The sequence below is a fragment of the Melospiza melodia genome, chromosome 24, assembly GCF_035770615.1.
Source record: "Melospiza melodia melodia isolate bMelMel2 chromosome 24, bMelMel2.pri, whole genome shotgun sequence".
In the NCBI taxonomy this organism is placed as follows: Eukaryota; Metazoa; Chordata; class Aves; order Passeriformes; family Passerellidae; genus Melospiza; species Melospiza melodia.
In genome coordinates, this window is record NC_086217.1 from 3,472,741 (window position 1) to 3,494,560 (window position 21,820).

Sequence of the window (21,820 nt, forward strand, 5' to 3'; positions counted from 1 at the left end):
TGCCTAATAAAATCTGGATTTAATGGCCTTATTTTTTTTATGCTTCTGCTGTGAACCTCTTAAGCCACTAATCAGCTTTTACCTTTCCCAGCAAGCCTTGTGTGCTGTGTATTACCCACACTTTGTGTCTTTGCCACTGTCTTTGTGGGTTCCCTGCAGCTCTAATTAACCCAGAGGCCTCCCCATCCCAGCAGCAGCTGTAACCTGTAACAAATGTGTGCCTTGTTGTCAGGGAGCTCCCTTTGCCTGCCTTTCTCTGGGCACTCTGGCAAGCTTTCCTCCTTCCATAAAGGCTCCCACTTGCTAAATGCCAAAGGACACTTTTTGTTTGTTACTGGCAACTGCTGGAGAATTTAACCCTCAGCAACATCTTGATCAAACAGAATGAGTGGTCGCCTGCCAGCTTTTCCTCTCAAAGGATCTTGTCCTTAATGCTTCGCATTTTTACAAAGGACATGGAAACTGTAGCAGCACTGATGGTGTGTGTGGTGTTGTTTATCTGTAGCCTCAGCTCTGCAGGGTTCCAGCAGCCCTGTCTGGCCTTTGGGCCCTCCTGGCCTTTATCCAGAGGAGCTGAACTCTGGGTGCTGCAGTGGTAGCTCAGAGAGCTTTCCTGAGGAATGTGTGACTGAGGAGCTGCACATGTGAAAAGCTTGGTTGATGTGACTTGTGTGCTACTCTCAGGTCCCTTGTCCACTACAGAGCAACTCTGGGATGTGTTCCCTGGACAAATTATGCTTGAAAACAATCCCAGCTGCTTAAATGGGGCACAAATCTCTGCTCCAAGGCTTGGCCAGAGAACTGCCTGGGTTTCCCATAATAGTGGGAAAGTAGCAAGCAATGGGGGGAAATGTGGCTGTTTCTTTTGCTGATAACCCTGTAAAATAATCTTTATAGGGCAATCAGGTACTTTAGTAGTGTATCCCAGTACAAACAGCTGTGGAAATTTGGCAGTCTGGACTGGGCTGTTCCCAGTCCTGCAGGACGAGTTGTTCTTTCTAGCAATAGTCTGTCTCTGTTAGCAAAGATCAAAGTGCCTGCTAAGGAAGTGTTAACTTAAGGATTAAATGTAATTTCTTGTGGTTAACTCTTGACAGCCTTGGGGAGCGTTGTTCTCTCCTTGAGCCACTTTGGTTCATCCAGGTATGTCCTGAACTAAATATTCACCAGGTGATTATCTCCCCCAAAATGGCAAAGAGCCAGACTGCATAAAATTGATGCTGTGCTCCACCCCATGCATGGTCCCATTCTCTCTCCAGGAGTGTATCAATAAAAAAAGCATCACATCCCCTCTTCCAGTGACCCAGCCTTCAGGTTCTTTAGTTGCTTCTTGCTCAGCACCTTGAAAACATCACAAGTCCCAGCTGTCAGCATTGTCATCACCTTTGCCCTGGGTTCCCAGTGAGGGAGTAGTGCTGACATAAAAGACATAAAACAAATTTAATGACTTGTGTGGCTGAAATTCCCGTCACTAGTTCCAGAACTCATCCCAGTTTGTTCTCTTCAGCTTCTTTTTCAGAGAGAGTGAGGAACATGTCTCCAGATGAGATCAAAATCCCTCCTGAGCCTCCTGGCAGATGTTCTAACCAATTGCAGGTTGGTATAAGTCCACTTCATTAATTTTTCTTTTTTAAGATTTGCAGTTCAGGGCATATTTGGGAACCCTGCTCAGTAAATTTGCACAAGGCAAAGCTCCAGTATTAAAGCTGGGTTTTACCACACTGAGTTTATGAATGCACTGTGTTAATGCTTTAGGCTTTACAGCAGTTCCAGTTTAGGAATCTCCAAGTAGCTTTAAGCTGCTTTCCAGCCTCTGTGGGTTAATTATGCTTTAAAACAGCTCTTGATGCCAGCAGTGACACAGGAGCAATGTTTACTGTCAGGGCTGCTTTCCTCTTACCTCAGCAAATTCAGCTCCCTAGCAAAGAACAAATTGTTTTTCTATACAGCCCTGAAATCCCCTAAACTGGAAAAGTTGAGGCAGCAATGCCTGGATTCCTTTTCCACCTACATGTCTCTGGATGGTAAACATTTAGAGGGAAGGCTGGTAGCTTAGAGGCAACAAAAGAACACAAACACATTTTCTCTGGTGCACACCCAAATAACAGCAGTGACCAAGTTTGCAATAATCTGTGTTCTCCTCGTGGAGTGCAAATAAAAGAGCAGGGACTGCTGTCTCCTAACACACACTTGAGTTTTGACTCTGGTTTTCTGCCCAGCAGAAATACAAGTCAAGAATCACTCCTGAACTGCTCCATAAAGTGGCCCCTAACATGCAGTGGTGATTCAGAGTGACTCACCATCCAGATGATGCTTTCTTCTCCACACACTGTACCTGGGCACACCCAAACCTCCTCTGGTGCTGTAGGAGGATTTTACTGTTCTGACATCAATGAACTGGAGTGTGTTAGAGCTGAGGAATGCACAGAGCTTGACAGGGTAGACAGAATAAAGCAGAATTTTTCCCCTTTGACAGAAGTTTAGTGTGTTACATCAAAGGGGAGCTTGTCCTCTGTTGGCAGGTCAAACCACATCTTAGAGCACTTTGAGTAAGGAGATGGGATTGTTCCTTAGAGATGCAAAATGTTCTGGGCTTTTCACTTGGTGGTTTGCTCTTTTGTCAAATTTTTCCTCTGATAAACTGTATTTTGAACTCTGCCAAAGGCAGGACTTCTTATTGTAAAGTTGACTGAGTAGTTGCTCATCTGTGGACTTGGGGAGCCTCATTGCTATTCCATGGGGAGGGGATAAAAGGGAACACCTATTCAGTCATTCCTACTCCCCAGATTCACCCTTTTTGCAGTTTGTTCCTTCAAACCTCACTATGTGCTGCTGGACGTGGAGATGGTGTCATTTCCTCTTGCTGATTTTGTGACAACCTGATGAAAATTTATCTCATAGAAGTTTTTTTAAGGTTGTGGAGTTTCATATCAGCTCTTAACAATCCTCCTTTATTCAGGCTGCAGCAAGCCCTCAGACAATAGTCAGCTCTGTGTTTGACTGTCCAGGGAGGGAGACATGAAGTGACTTATCCAGAAGCAACAAAGGAAAGTTGACTCAGGTTCTCCCATCCTGAAAGACTGAAGACCCAGCTCTGGTTTTGTTTTATGTGCCTCTTGTACATGAGGAATTTCTGTCATAAAGAAAAGATGATGGAAATTACTGAGGATATTTTAGCAGCACCACTTAACTCTGTCTGAAAGCTCCTGCCTCTGCTGTCCCTTCACCATCACCAGAGTATGAATACTTTTATGTGTTTTCATCCACCTTACTGAGGAAGGAAAAAATCATGTTTGATTTGAAATCTTTTAGCCTTTTAGAGAATAGACTGCTTGACAACTGCAACCTGGGTCAGTTAAGTTGCCTTTGGCACGGGCTTGTGCCTTGTGGGTGATGTGCAGAGAGAAGCTGATTCCATCTGACTGGTACCAAAGCAGGGATTTATGAGCACATTGTTCCTAAGAGCATTTGGCTGCAGTGGGCACCCCCAGCAATACCTGATGATCACTCTGGGTTTAATTCTCCAGCAGAACTTGGCTCTGGCCCTGCCTGGCTAGCAGATGAGCAGGAGCTTTGCCCTGTGGGCAGTGTAGCCCAGCTGCTGTGTCTCAGGTGCTCACCTGAGGCTGCAGGTGGGTGTTGGTGGTTGCTGTGAGTTGTGGGGGAACCTCTGGATTTCAGAATTGGCTTTTCTGTGTCCTGGCTGTGAAGGGAAACAGCAGCCTGGGAAGGAGGAGTCTGTGCCTTGTGTGCAGATCTTTAATCACTGAAGCCTTCAGTAAGTGCAAAGAGAATTCCTTTACCAGTCAGACAGTTCATGAAGGTACTTCAGACATTCAGGGAGGAAATGTCTCTTGAGCAGCCTGGCCCTGGTGTAAATCCTAGCTCTGGCTAAGGAGGTCACTGGTTCAGTTGGCTTCTTTCCACAAGTACAGGAGTCAGCTGCTGTGCTGCTCCTTTTCATCCTGGCTCACCCTATAATCTTTCTCCTGTAGGATAAAATTCAAAAGCTGTATGAGAGGAAAGTGAAAGAGGGCATGGACATGAACTACATCATCCAGAGGAAAAAGGAATTTCGCAATCCCAGGTGAGCCACCATCTTTTCATTGTGACCACAGCACCACTGAGCTAATTTGAAGAATTTCCCTCTTTGTTGGAGTTGTTGCAGAAGGATCCTGATCAGGAAGCATTACTGCTTACAAATTGTCTTTCTGAATTTTGTGACTGAAACAGTAAAACTCTTCTTTGTGTTTGGTAAAGCAGCAGCTGGAGTTGGTGTGTTGGTTAGATTTTAAATGTGAAGATGTGACTTCACATTTAAAATGTGTCTACTTTAAGTCTACTTTAGAAGATGTGACTGTTGTGGGAGCTGGGAGATGTTTTGGGGAATAGGAAATACTGTGGATAATGGGGTGCCACATCCATCATAGCAGGTGTAGCTTCCCAGCTTCTCATTTCACTTTGTGGTGTGAAGAGGTGACAACCTCCCTCTGAACACATCTGAAACACTTCTGTTCCCTTCTGCTCCCTGGTTCTGTTCTGACCTCTTGCGTTTCCTTTGCAGCATCTATGAAAAGCTGATCCAGTTTTGTTCCATTGATGAGCTTGGTACAAATTATCCAAAGGTGAGGGACAGTGTTTTGACTGGAAGAGGAGTGGGTAAAGGTAACACAGAGATGTGAAATCTCACCTCAGGCTTTCTTGAGCCTGCTTGCTTAGAGGTCTTGTAATGCAACCTCAATCTGAGCCTCTGCAGTGATGTGAACATTCCTGTGTAGCACTGAGCCCCAGTGCCTCAACCTTTGCTACAATGATTCTGCACAAAAGCTGCTGAAGTGTGGAGCTCTGAATGGAACTCCTTGAGGGGGGAAAGAAGCTGAGTAACAGAAAAATGCATGACTTACCCCAGCATCCTTTTTGCTTCAAAGCTGTTTCTTCATTCACAACAGAACATGGTCCCATAAAAGAAGGTCTGATGGGACCTTTGTGTCACTGGGATACAGGAAGAAACCAGTGATGATTCTCATTGTCACCTCTGATTATCATCAGAGAACACAAATACTTCAAGCATTTTTGCACTGGGTTTTGTGGTTCTGTGGGAAGAGCCCAAATCTGGTTTATTTCTTTTTTTCAGGACATGTTTGATCCTCATGGCTGGTCAGAGGATTCATATTACGAGGCACTAGGTAATTCCAGGAAGTCTCTTTTTTGTCCTAGCTTAGCTCTTTGTGTTTTGTACTTAATTAACTGCACTGAAGTCTTCACTTTATGTATAAATGAGAAGTCATCACATGCTGCTCTTTAATGACTCCATTCTGGTTGGATGTGCCTGAATGTTATTGATGCTTCATCAGTTTGGAAAGGCTTTTTAAATTGGTTCTGCAATGTTTTCATCTCTCAAATGACTAAATTAGTGCTGCAGTGCTTTGATTAAAAAGCAGCAGTTGCTTTTGTGGCAGTTTAATTTTTCTATATAGAATTTGAATCTATTTTTTTTTTTTTATCATGGGAAGTGTGTGAATGAGAACTGCTGAATTTTGCTGTTCTTAGTGCTTCAAATCTTCTGCTCTTTCTCAGCTAAAGCCCAGAAGATCGAGATGGACAAACTGGAGAAGGCCAAGAAGGAGCGCACAAAGGTACCTGCTCAAAACCTAAAGAGGTGCAGGTGCAGGTCTCTTGTTCCTTTCCCTGCTGGATTTCATTCCATTGCTTTGCTATTTCTATGTTAAAGCTGCTTGTTTTATCCTAGATCTCTCCTTTATTCTTGCATTTCTTTTCCAAGTTATTTGCCTTTCCTTATAGGTCCATTTATAGGTTGTTTACTCCACTGGATTTCCTGCTGTGTTGTCAGTATTTTTAAACTAGAACTCTAAAAATGGCATTCAGTAAGTCAGATACAGGCAAGATAATAATAAAGAACAGCTTTTTCCTTAATTTATGGCATTTTCCCTGGTGCCTAGCCTAGTTAAAGCTTAATTTCTTCACCATGTCTCAGTGTGACACAATACCTGCTTTCTGTTCTCTGTGATATTAACTTGTTGCATCCAATTTCCAGAAAAACTGAGCCTATTTTAACTTTGTGCATTTTGTGACAAGCCCAGTTATTCTTAGATATGCCCCAAAAAGAACACAGAGAGGCTTTAAAAGAGATTTCATTCCTATCCTGTGTTTCCTTTGAGCCAGTGGCTGGCATTAGAACGTGTCTAATGTTAGCGATTTGCCACCTAAGCTGCAGAAGGCTCCTTCCATCTCGAGTCCATGGAGGGTTTTTTGTGCAGTGCATGCTGTGTCTTGCTGCTTGTTTTGGTTTTTTGCACAGTAACCCAGGTATCTGATCGTGCCCTTGCCCAGATCTGCAGTTCTGAGGCTGCAGTGCTGTTGGAGCTCTGGTTGCCAGGGTTCCTGCTGTGGTGCAGCCACAATAAATTCTACAAGCAGGCACTTGCCTTGCATGTTCTTTAAAGGAAAATGAATATGAGCTTCTAACTGCATAAATACAGAGTTAAATGACCAGGATCTGTCCTGTCTGAGCTGTATCAAATCTTGTGCTTGTACCAGTAGATAAACACATTTTCATTGTATTAGGCTTAGGAGCTGGATTGCAGCTTAATTAATCCTTAATTCTCATGGCCTGAGGTCTGTGTCTTCCTTCCACATGATGAGCAGCTCAGAGGCCAATGCAATGTCTTACATCACACTAAAGCTGTTTTAAAAAAACTTAGAGAGGTGCTGTGGGTTAAAAAAAGGCTGTGTACTCTTAACCCTTCATTTTTTAATCTTCTCCTCTTTCTCCCGTGTGTCTCTCCCTTCCCAGATTGAGTTTGTGACTGGCACTAAAAAGGGCACAACAACAAGTGCTGCTTCCACAACCACCACAACATCCAGCACCACTGTGGGAGGTAAAGAATAGCTGTGAATGTACCCCTTGAGCTGCAGTAATGCTGGGATTAGTGCTTCCTGAAGCCTGAAGGCTCCTTAGTGATCCTGTAGATAAGGCAGGGGAGTGCTTCTGCTGAGGGATGTTGGACTAGCTCTCCTCTAGTCCCTGTAGTCCATGGCTGTCCTTCTCGAGTGGAATGGCCAGGTGGGATGGTGGAGAGACTTATTAGTGGGTCAAGAAGCCTGCTGCTGTCTGTGGTTGTTTTCCTGGGACTGATAGATTTTGAGGTTTGGAAACCCTTGAAATCATTCTCCTGCCTTGGAAACTGAGGGGAGGGGCAAAAACCACTGGAGGCTGATGAGGGTCTCCAGTGCCTGTAGCTGAGCAAGTGGGATTCATGTGCTCTGTTGAAATTCAATCTGCTTTGGGGCAGGGAGTGATCCTGTCTCCCCTTTTGCTGGAGTTCAGGTCTGGAGGTCTGCTCTGACTCCTGATACCCCAAGAGAAAAGTTGCTTTTCCTCCTCACTACTTACTGCCAGTGTATCCTGAAATTAGTGTGAGGGGAAGCTGTCTAGTCAGGCAATGGGATATTGAGGGTTGACAAGACAGAGTGTTAAGAGGGGATTGGTGACCTCTAATGTATTGCTAATCCTTGTGTGCTTGCTTTAATCAAATGCCCAGATGCCCAGAAGAGGAAGAGCAAGTGGGACTCTGCCATCCCCGTGACAACGATAGCTCAGCCCACCATCCTCACCACCACTGCCACCCTGCCAGGGGTTGTCACAGTGACCACCAGTGCCAGTGGCTCCAAAACCACGGTGATCTCAGCTGTGGGCACCATTGTAAAAAAGGCCAAGCAGTGACTGCTGTGCTGGGCCTGGAGTCTTGGACTTGTCACTGAATCCACTGAGGGGTGGATTTCTCCTTTGGTAAAAGATGACAAGATTCTTTGAAGCAGCTCACAGTTCCCCTTTGGAAGGCTGGGGGCAGAGCAGGATGCCAGCTGTGTGCCCACAGGAATGGACCTCTGCCCACCATGCCTCTGCCTTTGCTTGCTGGGGGAAGACCCAGGCTGCCTGTGTTGTGCTGGAGGAAGGTGGCATCTGGAGTCAGCTTGTAAAAGTTTGCTTATTAATTGCTGCATTGAGGTCTTACCTACCTGCAAGTTTGTTTTAGGGGGGGAAAAAGAAAATAAATGAAAAGGGCAAGCAGTGAAAGACTGTCAGTGTTACCCCTGTGTGTGCAGGGTGGTGCTCCAGGGCTGCCTGCAGCCTGTGTAGGTGCCTCCCTCCAGAGCCAGCTCAGCTCTGAGGGAGTTGAAGCAGAGAAAACCACTCAGTGTCCACGTCCAGATGTGTAGCAGAGACTTGAAGCAAACTCCATCAGTGAGTGTAGGCTCACTGCTTGTTCCAGCACTGACACCTGTACCCTGTGCTCTCTGTGTAGATCTTTGTGACCACGTGTGAAACAGTGGAACTCTTGAGGAAACTGTGCTGGAGCATCCTGTTACCATCTCACAGGGATGGAGATTTCTATGCAGAACCCTCAAGCTGTAGAGGTTTGATTTGTGAGCTCAGACCTGTGCAGAAACACTTCCATTGCCACGGAGTGAGGTTGGACAGAAGCAGAGCAGAGTGTCTGACCCTGTTTGTGACATTGTCCATCTTTGTTTTAGCTCGTGATGTTCTGTGAATGCACACATGGCAGTTACTGCTTGCTCCACTGTTGTGAAAAAGTATTTTCAGTTGAAAATTTTGTTGAATAAAACTTGGAAAGTCTTTTTAAAAAGCCCCTGGTGTCATTGATGTGTCTGCATTTCTTCAGAGTTAAATTTTTACCCAGAGCCTCTTTGTCCTAATGTACAAAGTAGTGATAGGAGAGATGGTTGCCAGATCAACAGAAGTGTAAGTTTCTGAGAATTCAGTGGTTTGGGATTGCTTTTTCTTTTTTTTTATTCTGTAGCTTGTATCAGTCCTGATAAAGACTTTGCATTTATGGAGACTTAAGGTAGAAATAATAGGTTGATATCCTGCTTGTAGACAGATAATTTTACAACACGTTAAACACTGTTCTGGTGGTCATTTAAGCTAAAAAAAAAAAAAAAAAAAAGGCATCTGTGCATCCAGGACCCCTGGAGCAGCAGCTTCCAGACTCCTGCAGTAACAGCTTCTGCTACAAGAGACCTGCAGGCCTGGGCTGTTCCCTGGCAGTTCCCTCTGAGCTCCCAGGAGCCAGTGTTTGCTGTCTGCAGTGGAGAAAGCAGCTTGAAACAGGCTTGATTTAGGTTTGGTTTTCTTCCCCCAAAAAAGCTGAAGTGAGGATGCCAACCCCTCCATAACAAACTTGCAGCCAATAACTCAGAGGTAATAAATAGATGGATCCTCGGGTTGGAAGCTGCAGTTCTGAGGGAAATGCCTTTTTCCCAGCTCTGAAAATGGCACTGGCCAGGTTGATGGCTTGCCCTGGGCTGTGGTCAGTCAGTGCCCCAGAGGAGCAGGAGGGAACCTCAGGCACACAGGGGAGATGTCCTGAGCGAGGAGGATCCTTCCTGGCCTGAAACCCCAGACAGGAGCTTGGACTGGTTTGCTTTGGAGCTCTGGCTGTGTGAGCCCTGCAGAGTGTGTCAGTGCCCAAACAGCCCTGGAGCACTGCAGCTGTGCCCAGTGTGCCCTGAGGCAAACCCAGAGCTGGCACTGAGGTAAATTCCTTATGCTGCTGCAGCAGTGACTGCTCAGGCTGCACTGGTGGCTCTGAGAGCTGCAGATACTCGTTCTGACCTCTCCTTCCAAAGGGATGCTAACCATACCCAGGAGAGTAAAACCAGAGTTTTTCATCATTCCTTAGTCCAAAAATTAGTCTCTGCTCCTTGAACACCACAGGGCTTCTCTCTGCCTATCTCCTTCCTAAGCAGGGGTGTCTCATAGCTCGAGGAGCTTTGTCTCAGCTGAAACTCCACGTTCAGGTCTGTGTCTCTGCCCCAGCAGAGGCAGGGGAGCTGCAGTAATGAACTCATCCTTGGCAGAGTTGGTTCTGCTCTCCCTCTCCCTTCTGAAGTCTTTTCTTCCACCTCCATGCCCCGAGGTGTTGATTTTCTCTCCCATTTGCTTGTTGTGCTTTAGAGACCTGCCCTGCTTTGATGCTGGTGTGGGAAGGGATTTTGTGTGTTCGGGACTCGCTTTTATTTTCTGTCTCCCTGGGTGCTGCTGGGCTGAGGGAGCAGGTGGGGAGGGCAGCCCTTGCCAGCCCCACCTCAAACCGTGCAACGGGAGCACCTGAAGCAATGTTTGACTTGGATTGCTGCTGCACTGTCTGCTTTAGGGGAGCTGTGCACTGAGATGAACAAAAAATGAAAGAAAGAGCCCTCCTTGCCAAGGCTTTGGGCCATGCCAAGGCTTTGCTGATGACAGCTCCAGCAGTGAGGGAGGTGATGGCTGCAGCCAACACCTGCACAAGCTCCTTTCCAGCCCTTCTCTGTGGCAGGGGAGAAATCAGCTCCTGTGAAACCCCTCAAACAGGTGGGCTTTGTAATGTCCCCAGAGAGTCATCAAAGGGTATGGGCTGCTCATTCCGGGGGAATGGTGTGAGCAGGGAAAGCCCAGAGCTGGTACCTGCAGGGAATCACAGGGTGGGTGAGGCTGGAAGGGCTGCAGTGGCCCAAGCTCCCTGCTCAGGCAGTTTTTCCTGGAGCAGCTGGCACAGGGTTGTGTCCAGACAGCTCTGGAATATCTCCAGAGAGGGAGTGATAAACGCAGATCTCCTCAGCAGGGCTCCCCAAGACTCTCTAATGTTAAATGTTCAGGTAAATAAATTGCTGTGGAGGCTCAAGACCCCCTGAAAGGGCAACAAAGTTCCACCAAAGTCTCCTCTTCCCTTTGGGGGCAGCGTTTGCCTCAGCACATTCCTGCATGGCTTTTACAGGGCAGATTTCCACCTCTGAGCCTTCCCTGCACTGCTGTTCTCTGACTGTTTATATCCCACTTCCTTCCTTTTGCTCCAAGCGAGATCCACGGACACCAATGACTTCCAATATTTGCTCTGTGTTTATTTGCTCTGTGCTGCTGGTAAACAGCAGAGCTCTGGGGTTCCACAGGGAAAGGTTTTGTGGTTTTGCATAAAGACATGGGTGTGTGCTCAGCCCCTGGCAGCTGGGCGAGGTGCTGGTGGATGGCCCTGCTGTCCCCAGATGGGTGACAGGAGTGCCCCAGGCTGATCCTTCATTGATGTTTTCCTCTGGTGTTGTTTCTGTGCCCCACTTCCCTCTTGCTGCCAGTCTGTCCCAGAGGGAAATTTTAATCAAGGATGTTCAGCAGAGAGATTTTCCTTTAGGAACATGTTCACGACGAGGAACATCTACAGGAAAACAGGGGGCACGAGTAGTTAATGCTGCCTTGGGGGAAAGGCTGAGGGAGAAACTATGGCAGGATTTCATCTGGCACTTTGAATTGAACAGGGAATTATATTAAGCACCATTTAGTGCAATAAATTATGTGCACATTAATGTACATTAATAATACATTATTACACATTCCTTTTATTTGGGCCACATGGCAGGATATTGTCACTACAGTGTACAGTGCAGCGATGGGATTAAGTGTTCATTTTTCTTTTAGTAATGTGTGTTGTTACAGAATTTAAAAAGGAGATGAATGTGCTCCAGCCAGCAGGATTTTGGCTGTAACTGCACAATAAAGACCTAGAGAAAGCCCCAAAGCTGTCTCCAGGCATGCTGTGGTGGCAGGACAGAAAGAAGAAAGGCTCTGTTGCAAGCTGGCATGGCATTAAAAAAAAAAAAAAAAAGAAAATAATTAACCCTGAAATCACTTGTAATTATCAGGAATTGGCACTTGGACTGGTAGCCAGCAGAGAGAGCAATAATTTCATGTGAGCTATAAAACTACGTGTTTTTCCTCCTAGGGCAAAAATTTCTAGGCCATGTTGCCACCACAGAAATTCACTGATTTATGAATGTGAGATTCACCACAGATGTGGCTGTGAGCTGTGGTGGAGCCATCTGCACTGAAATCTGCTCACCCTGCCTCTGAAATCCCTGTCCCCTGTTCTTAAAAACAGCAAATTTGTGTGACAAAAGCCTGATCCAGCAGGCAGGGACAGCAAGGTGTGGAACCAAGGCAAGAACTTGAATTCACCCAGTGTTCTTCCCTGGTGGAAGTAATTTGGAGAAGTTGCCTGAAAGATAAGTCATTAAACAATTAAACAACCTTTTTTTTTTTTTTTTTTTTTTTTAAGACAATAAACATTCTCCATCTCAGGTGGAGAAAGGAGGACACCCAGAAAGTCAGGACACCAAGCACTGTGGTGCAAGCTGGGTTCTCATGAGCTTTTCTGGTTGGCTTCAGGATTCCTGTTAGGGATCCATCACTGAATTAACTGGGATTTTTACCACAACGCTTCTTGCATCCTAAATTGGCTTTTTCAATGCAGTGGCAGCATTGCTTACCTCAAAGAGGAAAATTGCAGCAATGGGAGCTGCTGGTGACCACACAGGTCGGTGAGCACCAGCACAAACTCCTCTCCCACCCTGGGAACTGAAGCCCAGTTTTAATTCATCTGCAATGTCCAACATCTGTTGCAGATGTGGCTCCTGAGGCAGAGCAGAATGATCTGCTCTTCAGCAGCAGCTCAAGCATCAGCACTCACAGCCTGCTCCTGCTCTGCCTTCATTTTGTCTCATGTCACAGCTGTCATGTTGCAGTCGCTGTCTTCATACGTTTTTTAAAAAACCAACAGCAAACCTCCCTCATTTTCAGAACCTTATTTTAACTCTAGGAAATCACATCTCCCAAAGGACTGGGGTTGCCAGGTTATGTGTTGGGAAACTCAGAAATGCCAGATTTAAACTGCCTGGGCCATCTTCCCCTGCACCCCTGCCTGTTTCCCATTTGCTGTAGTTTTTAATGGCACAAACACATCCTCCTTTATCCTGGGGCTAAGGCAGTTTTGCATATATTAACTTGAGCTTCCTAATTTCTTGTAGTCAAAGGAATCGTGCTCCTCACCTTTCGATCAGTTCTGGAGAGCAGAACGTAATGCCACATTGAGCGAGGAGGGCAAAACTGCCCTGCCCATAGTCAGGCAGGAAATGTGCCATTTTCCATCTGGCTGTTGCTATTGTTTGTGTTGAAGCTCGGGGGATGCAGTTTTCCTTGTGAGGATCCATCAGGGAGCCAAATCCAGCCTGTGCCATTGCATCTACTCCAGAACGTGTGTGCTGTGCTCTGTGGAGAGCACGAGTGGTTCTGAGCTGTGACCAACCCCAAGCTCTAAAGCAAATGGGTGGTGTGGACAGAAAAACAGCCTCACCTGAACTCTAAACCCTCCTCTGCTGTTCTTTGGACTGGGGAAGGGATTTTGGATCCAGCTCAGCAGAAGGACTGGACTCAGCTGTGGGATTGCTGCTCGTGGCAGCCCTGGACCATGGTGGGATGCAGGTATGGATGGGAACATTCGTGGTGCCACAATCTTGAGGCAGATTCTCTGCAGGTGAGGAGTGCTCTGCTGTGCCCACCCCCTGGATGAAGCAGGGTGCCGATCCATCCTCCCTGCGCCCAAAGCACCGAGCCCGGGCTCGGCATCTGCCGATTGTCGGGGCAGGAATTTCCCTGACATTCCAGCAAGGAGCTACCTGAGCTCCGAGGGTGACACCTCCCAGTCGTGCCAGGGGGAAACCGGGAGGAGAAACCCCTGCCTCGGGAGGCCGGGGAGCTCCTCAGCTCTGCCCCGGGCAGCAGATGAAGCCGAGCAGCCCCTCGGGGCTCCGGTCCCGCCGCCCTTTCCCAGCGCCGTTCCTGTGGGAGGGTCCGGAGGCTGTGCCCGCCCGGCCAGGTGTGCAGGGAGCCGGGAATGCCAGCCCTGCGTCACGGGCACCCCCTCCTCCCTCCCGCCGGGATAAAACTTCTCCTCACCTGGGCTCCGGGCTCATTTGCCCTGGCAGCCCCTCGGGAGGGCGAGGCGGCAGCGAGAACAAAGCGGATTTTTGGCTGAGGGGCCGCGGGGAGTTATGAGGGATCGCGGGCGCGCTGCGCTCCCCGCCGCACCGGGACCTGACGTTTAACCGGAAAGAGAAAGGGGACACAAAATAGAGAGGAGGGAGAAAGAGAATTTAAAAAATAAATAAATAAAAAGGAAAGAAAAGCCCAAAGCTGGAAATCAAGCGGCAGCAGCGGAGCAGCGCGTTCCCCCTCTGCCTTCGGGAGAGTTTCTTGGCTCGGTGCGCGGTGCTGCTACTCGGGCTGCGGCAGAGATTTGGACTCTGAGTCAGACCCGGCGCTAATGAGGTTTGTGGAATTAATTCATTTGCGCTCTGCAGCGTCCAGCTCGCTCGAACTTGGCTGCGTTGATGAAGCGGGCAGTGAATTAATGCTCGGGCAGGTGGGCAGGACACGGAGCCCTCTGTTTGTCCCGTCTCTGGGCCGGCAGGAAAGGCAGCGCCGGTGACCGGGCAGGGCTCGGGGGCCGCTCGGCTCCGGGTTCGTGTGCGCGGGGGTTCGGGCCGGGGTCCGGGCTGGGACGGCCGGCAGAGCCCTCTGGGGACGCTGATGGAGCTCCGGGGGCTGCCCTGCCCCTCGGTTCCAGGGGAAAGGCTGAGGCGCCTCGGAGCCGGCCCCAGGGAAAGCTCTCACGGCTGGAACTGTGCAAGGCCGGCCGGGCTGCGGGTGCCTCCCACCCCGGAGCCCACCGGGGCTGTGTCCCAGAGCTGGTGGCTGCCCCTGCAAGGAAGGGGGATCCCGGAGGAAAAGGCCAGGAGAGAGTGGGGGGTTCAGGGTGGGCTTTGCTGAACTGCAGGTGTTGGGGTGTTTGCAAATCGGTGGCTCTGACACGGACAGGGAACAGGGAACGGGACAGGAGGGTTGGTGTGAGGGGCTGACAGGCGTGGGTGAGCTGGGGGAAAGGGGGACGAGGAGCACCCACGGAGGGGAACGAGGGAAAAGTGTCTTGAGGGGCCAAAGGAGCAGAGAAAGTGGCAGGAAGAGCACATGGAGGGAGCAGGGGGTTCAGGGGCTGGGATGTGGGCAGACCCCAGGCAGGGTCCTGCCATTCCTGCCTCTGCTTTTTGGGATTCCCCCCTGCCCGAGCCCGGGGGGCAGCAGAGGAGATGGAACCAAGCCTCCAGCCCTTCACAGCACGGGGGTGCTGGCACAAACAGCTCCCAGCAGCTCCATGTGGGTGCCCGGGCTGGGTCCTGCTGTGTTTGTCCCTGGCTGGAGGGTGCTGGGGCCATGTCTGGGGTCTGGGACTCAAATGGGAGCTGAAAACAACAAATGGAGACACTCACATGGAGCGTCCCAGCTGCAGGAGCACGCCTGGGGAAGGAGGGGGAATGGATGGGGAAGGCAAACAAAACAGGACCAGGAGGATTTTGTGTGTAAGAGACGATTTGATTTGTGGGTCGAGTTTTTGATGGTTTTGGGGAGTCTGGCTTGATAATTTCCAAGCTTTGGAGCATGGTCCCAGCAGCTCTGTGCCACCACGTGTGCAGAGGACAGAACAGGAGCTGTGGCTGCACTGCCCAGCCTCAGCACACACAGACATGTGGATGGTCCTCGATGCCACGGACCAGGGTCAGTGCCCTGCACAGCCCCCGTGGCTGCAGCCATGAAAAGAGCAATTCCCACCCAAGAGAGGAAAGGCTGTGCTCGGGAACTCCTTGCTTGGGCATCTCCCTCCCTTTCCCTCTCCCGTGTCCCCCAGGTGGCAGCTGGGCCCAGGCTCCTGCTGCTGCTCTGTGGCTCATCACAACCTGCTCCTTGCTCCCCCATCCGCCATTCCATCCCTGTCCTCTGTCCCATTGCACCAGTGGGGAAGGAGGAGGAATGGATGGGGGAGGCAAACAATTATTTGATTTGTGGGTCGAGTTTTTGGTGGTTTGGGGGAGTCTGGCTTGATAATTTCCAAGTTTTGGAGCATGGTCCCAGCAGTTCTCTGCCACCACATGTGCCAGGGAGAGAACAGGAGCTGTGTCCCTGATCCCCTGGGCTGTTTGTTTGGAGCATTACCTGGGTCTTTGGGGATGGGGTACCTAGCCTCAGCCTCTCCAGACTCAGGGGCTCTTGGCATATTCCTGGAGCAGGATTGTTGGCTGTGCTGAGGGGCAGGGCAAAGGCTGGGGGAGCAAGAGGAGACCAGGAGGAAATGCTGGAGCAAGTCTGGGAAATGGTAGGAAGTTCATGTGCAGCCAGGAGCTGCTCTTTCTCCTTGTTTTTGAACAACTGAACGCATTTATTTTTTGTTGTCGTTGTTGTCATGAAAACCCAACCAAATCCTGCAGCTTTCCTGAAGTGGAAGTGGCATTTTCCCTTTCAGAGGACACTTCTGAAAGCAAGGGGTGGCCACTCCCATATTTTTGCAGGAATAGTGCAGCTGCATTCCTCAGTGGCCGTGCTCTGTGCCACCAGCACCCAGCAGGCTGGCATCTGCCCAGCAAATCCTTGAAGGCTCACGGGGCAGCAGAACGTTGATATTGAGCAGGATTTTATGGCCTTTTATCTCAGCACTTGAAAAGACGTGATGGCAATTTATGAGCCCGGGGCCCAGGGTGTGTCCATCCGCTCCTTGGTGGCTTTTTCGTAACTGGTGATTAAGGGAAGAGGCATTAGGAGCTTGTGAGCTGGGTCTGGTTCCATACTCAGTCCTTTCCTTGTGGCCCCTGCCATGGTGGGAGGTGGGATTTGCTGGGTGCTCAGGTGATGTTTCCAACTTTTCAAATGGGGATTCCTTCCCTGCCCTTTCATCCCACCTTTATCTGGCCCCTCCCCACATCTCCACAGCACTGTCCAGGGATGGAGCAGAGCAAGGGAAAAAGGGATTTTCCTGGCTTCAAAATCTTCCTGTGTTGGTAGCAAGGGACACAATATTTGCCAGTGAGTGCTGCTGTGAGGACTCTCCCTGAAGGAGGCCACAGGCATGTCCTGGCTGAGCAATGCTGGCCCCAGAGCCAGCACTGCCGCGGGGCTTGGGGGGACAGGGACCCCCGAACCTGCCAAGGGCCCAACTGGGGACATGGCCTGGCTGCCAGTGTGGCACGGAAGGAGCACAGGAGTTCCCTTGCTCAGCTGGTACTGTCTGATCTCAGCACCTCAGGATGGAGGTGCACAGTGGCCGAGACCACCCTTGGGGGGCTCGGGAGTCCTGGAATGTTGCCAGAAGTGTCTGGGGGCTGGACTTTGACCCTACACAGGAGACGACACCTGTATGAGGATGGGAGGATTTCACTGGGTGAATGGTGAAGGGATAAGTTAATTAGAGTGTGAGACACAGGGTTTAGGATTTCTGTACAGGGGGGTCTAAAGAAGTAAGATGGAGGAATTGGGGCGTGTCCTGTCCTTCTTCTTCTTCTTCTTCTTCTTCTTGGCCTCCATCTTCTGTGGTGATGGTGGCACTTTGGGATTGGTCTTTACTAGAAGTGCACCGGTTAATAAGGGTAGAAGGTATTGGGGAAAAATTATAAATATTGTACACGTAACTTCGGGTATAAAGATAAGTGACTGCCCCGGGGGCTCGCAGTGTGCTCATGGCTGGCTGCTGTGCAGACCTCTGTCGGGCTGAAAGAAAATCTTTTAGACAAACAATTAATAAACACCGAGACCGAAACAAGATCAGAAGTCTCTACTCGTCCTTTGAAGTGCCGGGCTGTCCAAGGCCACCCTGGGCCTTTCCAGGCCACCTAAACAGCCGAGAAACCGACAAGTGGCCTCCCTGAGCTATCTCCGGTCATAAATCAGCCAGGAGAAACAGAAATCTACAAGCTGGTACCTTTACCCATGAGAAAAGCAGCTCATTGGCAGAAGAGCGCATTGGCCACAGGTCCTGAGGAACAGCAAACCTCCCTGGGGTTCCCTGCACCCCAAAGCTCCCCGGGTTTCCCTGCAGAGATGCTGCCCTGAGGCTCCTGTGTGTCTCTTTGAGCCACTGGGCATTGATGGCTGTGGTGAATCCCTCTGGGCACAGCTGCCAGGATGGGCCAGGGTCCTGCCAGTGGCTCTCACACGGAGCCAAGCGGGGGCAGGAGCGGGGCCCTGTGCTGTCAGTGCTGCTTTGGTTGAGCCCTGTGCCACAGCAATTGCTGCACTCGATGTGTTCCCCTGGCTGCAGAGGCCAGGTGTGCTCTGCTGCTGCTGAGACCAGGCTGGGTTTCCCTGCAGGGGTTGCCCAGGGATGCTGTGAGTGGCTGAGTCTCTGTGACTGCTCTGCGTGCTGGGTGTCCCTCGGGGAGCTTGGGCATCGTTTCTGCACGCAACAACTCTTCCTGTTTCCTTTCTCTGTTTTAAGTGGTTTTCACATTCTTTTCACTTTAGAGTCAGGGCTGGCACAGCAAGAAGCTATAAGACAATTAATTCAGATTTCATATTTCACAATGGCATCTACCAGGAAGGAGATGCTTTAATGATATCTTTACACTTTTTTTTAATGATATCTTTACACTGTTTTTTCCTTGACTGGTCTCGCTTGCCCTGCTGGGGGTGAGGACGAGCCTCTGGCACAGCAGCTGCAGAATTTGAGTTCCAGCTTTGTGCCTTCTGTTTACCACATCCAAGTGCTGACTTCTGGATGGCACTGAGTTTTCTCAGTCACGTGTGGTGCAGGGAGAATGGTTCACTCTGTTTAGGATTTGACCTCTGTGTCCATCAAGGGGTCCCGCTGCCCTGGGCAGGACAAAGGGGATCTGCCAGGCTCTCAGAACCACAGATTCATTCAACGACTCCAAAGCTCCAAGCCTGGCATTTCCCAAGACCTCACCCTCTCTTTATTGTTGGTTTGACCATCCTGGAAACTCTTAGTGTGATAGGAAATAGCTGAAGGGAGGGGTCCGTGTTGCTTTTGGGGAGAGATATGGACAGTTGCTTTGTTTCCCTTTTTTTTGTTTTGTTTTGTTTCCCTAACCTGCCAGGAAAAGCAATGTCTTGGCTCTGCTCACACGTGTGGAGGGTGCTGGGCTCTGTCTGGGGCCTCCTGTGCTCCAGCTGCCTGCACCAACCCCTGATGTCGAGCTGTGCACCCCAACTCCAGGCACAGGGGTGGCATTGCTGGGGATTTTGAGCCTTTTGCAGCTGCCTGAGCAGAGCACAAGCCATCCTTGTCTTTGCTTTTGTGCCCTGCCCTGCAGAGCTCAGCAGTTGTTTCCAGCTGGGGATGTAAGGGCTGTCCCACCCTGGCAGGGCTGGGAAGGGGCTCTGTGGAACTGCCCTGGTCATATCCAGGTCCATTTCCACCCCTTGGCTCTCTGCAATGCAGCAATCCCTTTATTTCAGGAGGAAGAGGATGAACGTGCTGCCCTGGGCGTGTGCCAGGCTGCTCCTCCTGTCCCTGCTCTGCACCACCAGCGTCTGCCAATGGAGCAAAAGTGAGTGGAGCCATGCTAGCCCGGTCTGCCACCTCCCTTGGGGACTGTGTGTACCTGTCCTGCCCCCAGAAACACCAGTCTTCATGTGGAGAGCACCTGCTGTGGGCTTTTCCTGCTGTTTTCCATCTCCCCAGTTTCGGGGACCCTCCCATGCTACCCCACTGCTGTTTTGCAGCCACTTTCCACAAACCAGGCAGAACCTCCATTTTTCCATGGGATCAGCCTTTCTCCCACGGCTCCCTTTGTTCTCCCCTCCCCTGATGCCCTGATCTTTCCTGGCAGACAATCGCTGCGTGCTGTCCCGGGCCAAGAGCTGCACCGAGTGCATCCGCGTGGACAAGGACTGCTCCTTCTGCACCGACGAGGTGAGAGCCTGCAGGGCAGCCCGGGGCTCCTCTGCCACCCTGCCGAGGGGGGATCCCACCACCCTCACTGGGACAGGCACACAGGGGCAGGGCCCAGCTTCTCTTCTGCATGGGAAAGGCTGCAATGTGGATTTCCTTATGGGGAGGAACACGGGGAGGGAGGGGAGCCTGTGACGATGTTCACAGGGGTCTCAGGTTGAGGGAAGAGAAGGTTTGATTTATTATTTTATGATATATACAACATTAAAACTGTACTAAAAGAATAGAAGAAAGGATTTCATCAGAAGGCTGGCTAAGAAAAGAATAGGAAGGAATGATAACAAAGGCAGCTGTCTCAGACTCTCTGTCCAAGCCTGTGATTGGCCATTAATTACAAACATCCAACATGGGCCAAACAAAGATGCACCTGTTGCATTCCAGAGCAGCAGATAATCAATGTTTACATTTTGTTCCTGAGGCCTCTTAGCTTCTCAAGAGGAAAAATCCTAAGGAAAGGGTTTTTCATAAAACATGTCTGCAACAGAAGTCCAGGGCAGAATTGCAGCAATACAAGGGTTTATCAGAAAATGGCAATGCACCAGAAACAGTGTGTGCAAGGGATGGAGGGAGAGATTTATCTCACACAACCCAGTGTCTCACTGGTGGTCACATTTCAGCTGGTGGTTCTGTGTGAGAACATCTCTCACAGAACCCATCTCTCTGCCCCTCTCCTGCTCTCAAAGGCTCACAATGCTCTAGGCACAGGACCCTGCTTCCTGCCCTGTCTATTTCCCCCTTTCCCAGTGGCTCTGGTGGTTTCTGTGGCTCTGATGCTGCTCTTGCTCCCTGGCAGAGCTTCGAGGAGCCGCGCTGTGACCTGCGGGAGAACCTGCTGCGCTCGGGCTGCGGCGAGGCCAGCATCGTGTACAGCCAGGGGGAGATGAGGACACTGAAGGTGCGTGCTGGGGACACAGCCCGGGCTCAGCCTCTCCTCAGGGCTCCTTCAGCCTTCCCTAGGCTCCTCAGCAGGCAGAATACAAAGCCCAGATCGCTATTTATGTAGGGTCTACTCAAAAGCAATGCCTTGGCCAGCTGGTGGACCTGTGGGCTGCTGGCCCTGATCCAGGCTGGGGTGCCCTGGCAGACAAAGCAGATGTGAGCAAAATGCTCACATCCCTGTGGAGGAGGTGCCTGGCTGGGCACGAGTGGCTGTGGGGGAGGCTGTTGGACGGTGCATGAAGGAGGGGGATGTGCTCATCCCTACCTTTGTACTTCCCACACATCTCCCTGCTCCCTGTCTCCTCCTTGTTGCACCATGCTGGAGATGGAGTCTCAGGTTTTGGTTGTTAATTGCTGCCCCGAGGTGTGAGAAGGGTCTCTGTTTTGGCCCGTGCGTCCAAAGAACGAGTCAGAGCTCTTCAGTTTTTGGTCTTGAAATTGTTTATTAGTTCTTACCTATAAAATTTTCTTTCTGCCCAGCCAAGATCTGCTCAGCAGGGCAGCCACAGGCACTCTGACCACCCCTGAGGTGGTGTTGTCTTTTTATACTACAAACTATGTATAACATTTTTGCAATTACTTTCCAATACCTATCACCTGTGTTAGACAGTGAACTTCTACTCTAAACCAATCCCAAAGTGCCACCATCACAACAGAAGATGGAGACCAAGAAGAAGAAGAAGAAGAAAGGCTGGACACGCCCAAGTTCCTCCATCTTGTCCCCAAAACCCCCATACAAAAAATCCTAAAATCTACATTTTCACCAAGTGATAATTTTATTATTATACTATTTAAAGTTCTGTGACTTTCAGGTCCTCATACCAAGCTGATCATTTGTTCCACGGGTCACAATCAAACCCACAGGTGTTCTGGGCTGCGTGCCAGGCTCTCCAAGCCCGCCAGTGGGGTCCTCAGCAACTCTGGACACCCGGAGGGATGTGCTGAGTTCCGACAATGGAGTCCATCCCCTCCATGTCACTCTCCTTCACAGAATTCCAGCATCAACATGTCCCTGCAGAGGACCCAGGTGTCCCCCCAGGCCATGCACATGCGGCTGCGCGCTGGCGAGGAGATGAGCTTCTACATGGATGTCTTCCAGCCCAAGGAGAGCCCTGTGGATCTCTACATCCTCATGGACTTCTCCTACTCCATGTCTGATGATTTGGACAACCTCAAAAGCATGGGGCACAACCTAGGTGAGGGCAGAGCTGGGAGGAGAGGGGAGCCTGCTCTGTGCA

At 50.0% G+C, this 21,820-nt stretch overlaps 2 protein-coding genes across 6 annotated transcripts in view; both read left to right on the top strand.

The window, feature by feature from the left end:
* The window catches only part of SAP30BP (SAP30 binding protein), a 29,352-nt gene extending 20,683 nt beyond the window's left edge, over window positions 1-8,669 (top strand). For both annotated transcript variants that reach the window (XM_063175484.1, XM_063175486.1), the window contains 7 exons: window positions 1,508-1,596; window positions 3,996-4,087; window positions 4,565-4,625; window positions 5,135-5,186; window positions 5,578-5,636; window positions 6,815-6,899; window positions 7,563-8,669. In XM_063175484.1, the coding sequence (XP_063031554.1) occupies window positions 1,508-1,596; window positions 3,996-4,087; window positions 4,565-4,625; window positions 5,135-5,186; window positions 5,578-5,636; window positions 6,815-6,899; window positions 7,563-7,744 (620 nt within the window). In that variant the 3' untranslated portion in view covers window positions 7,745-8,669. The remainder of the gene's footprint in view (window positions 1-1,507; window positions 1,597-3,995; window positions 4,088-4,564; window positions 4,626-5,134; window positions 5,187-5,577; window positions 5,637-6,814; window positions 6,900-7,562) is intronic.
* A 5,131-nt stretch (window positions 8,670-13,800) lies between these two features.
* ITGB4 (integrin subunit beta 4) overlaps window positions 13,801-21,820 on the top strand; it is a 35,967-nt gene continuing 27,947 nt past the window's right edge. For 2 of the 4 annotated variants that reach the window (XM_063175451.1, XM_063175452.1), the window contains exons 1-5: window positions 13,806-14,176; window positions 19,148-19,239; window positions 19,522-19,604; window positions 20,437-20,538; window positions 21,574-21,778. In XM_063175451.1, the coding sequence (XP_063031521.1) occupies window positions 14,172-14,176; window positions 19,148-19,239; window positions 19,522-19,604; window positions 20,437-20,538; window positions 21,574-21,778 (487 nt within the window). In that variant the 5' untranslated portion in view covers window positions 13,806-14,171. Of the gene's footprint in view, window positions 14,177-19,147; window positions 19,240-19,521; window positions 19,605-20,436; window positions 20,539-21,573; window positions 21,779-21,820 lie in introns of all 4 variants that reach the window. The other 2 variants (XR_010030425.1, XM_063175453.1) reach the window with 2 other exon arrangements.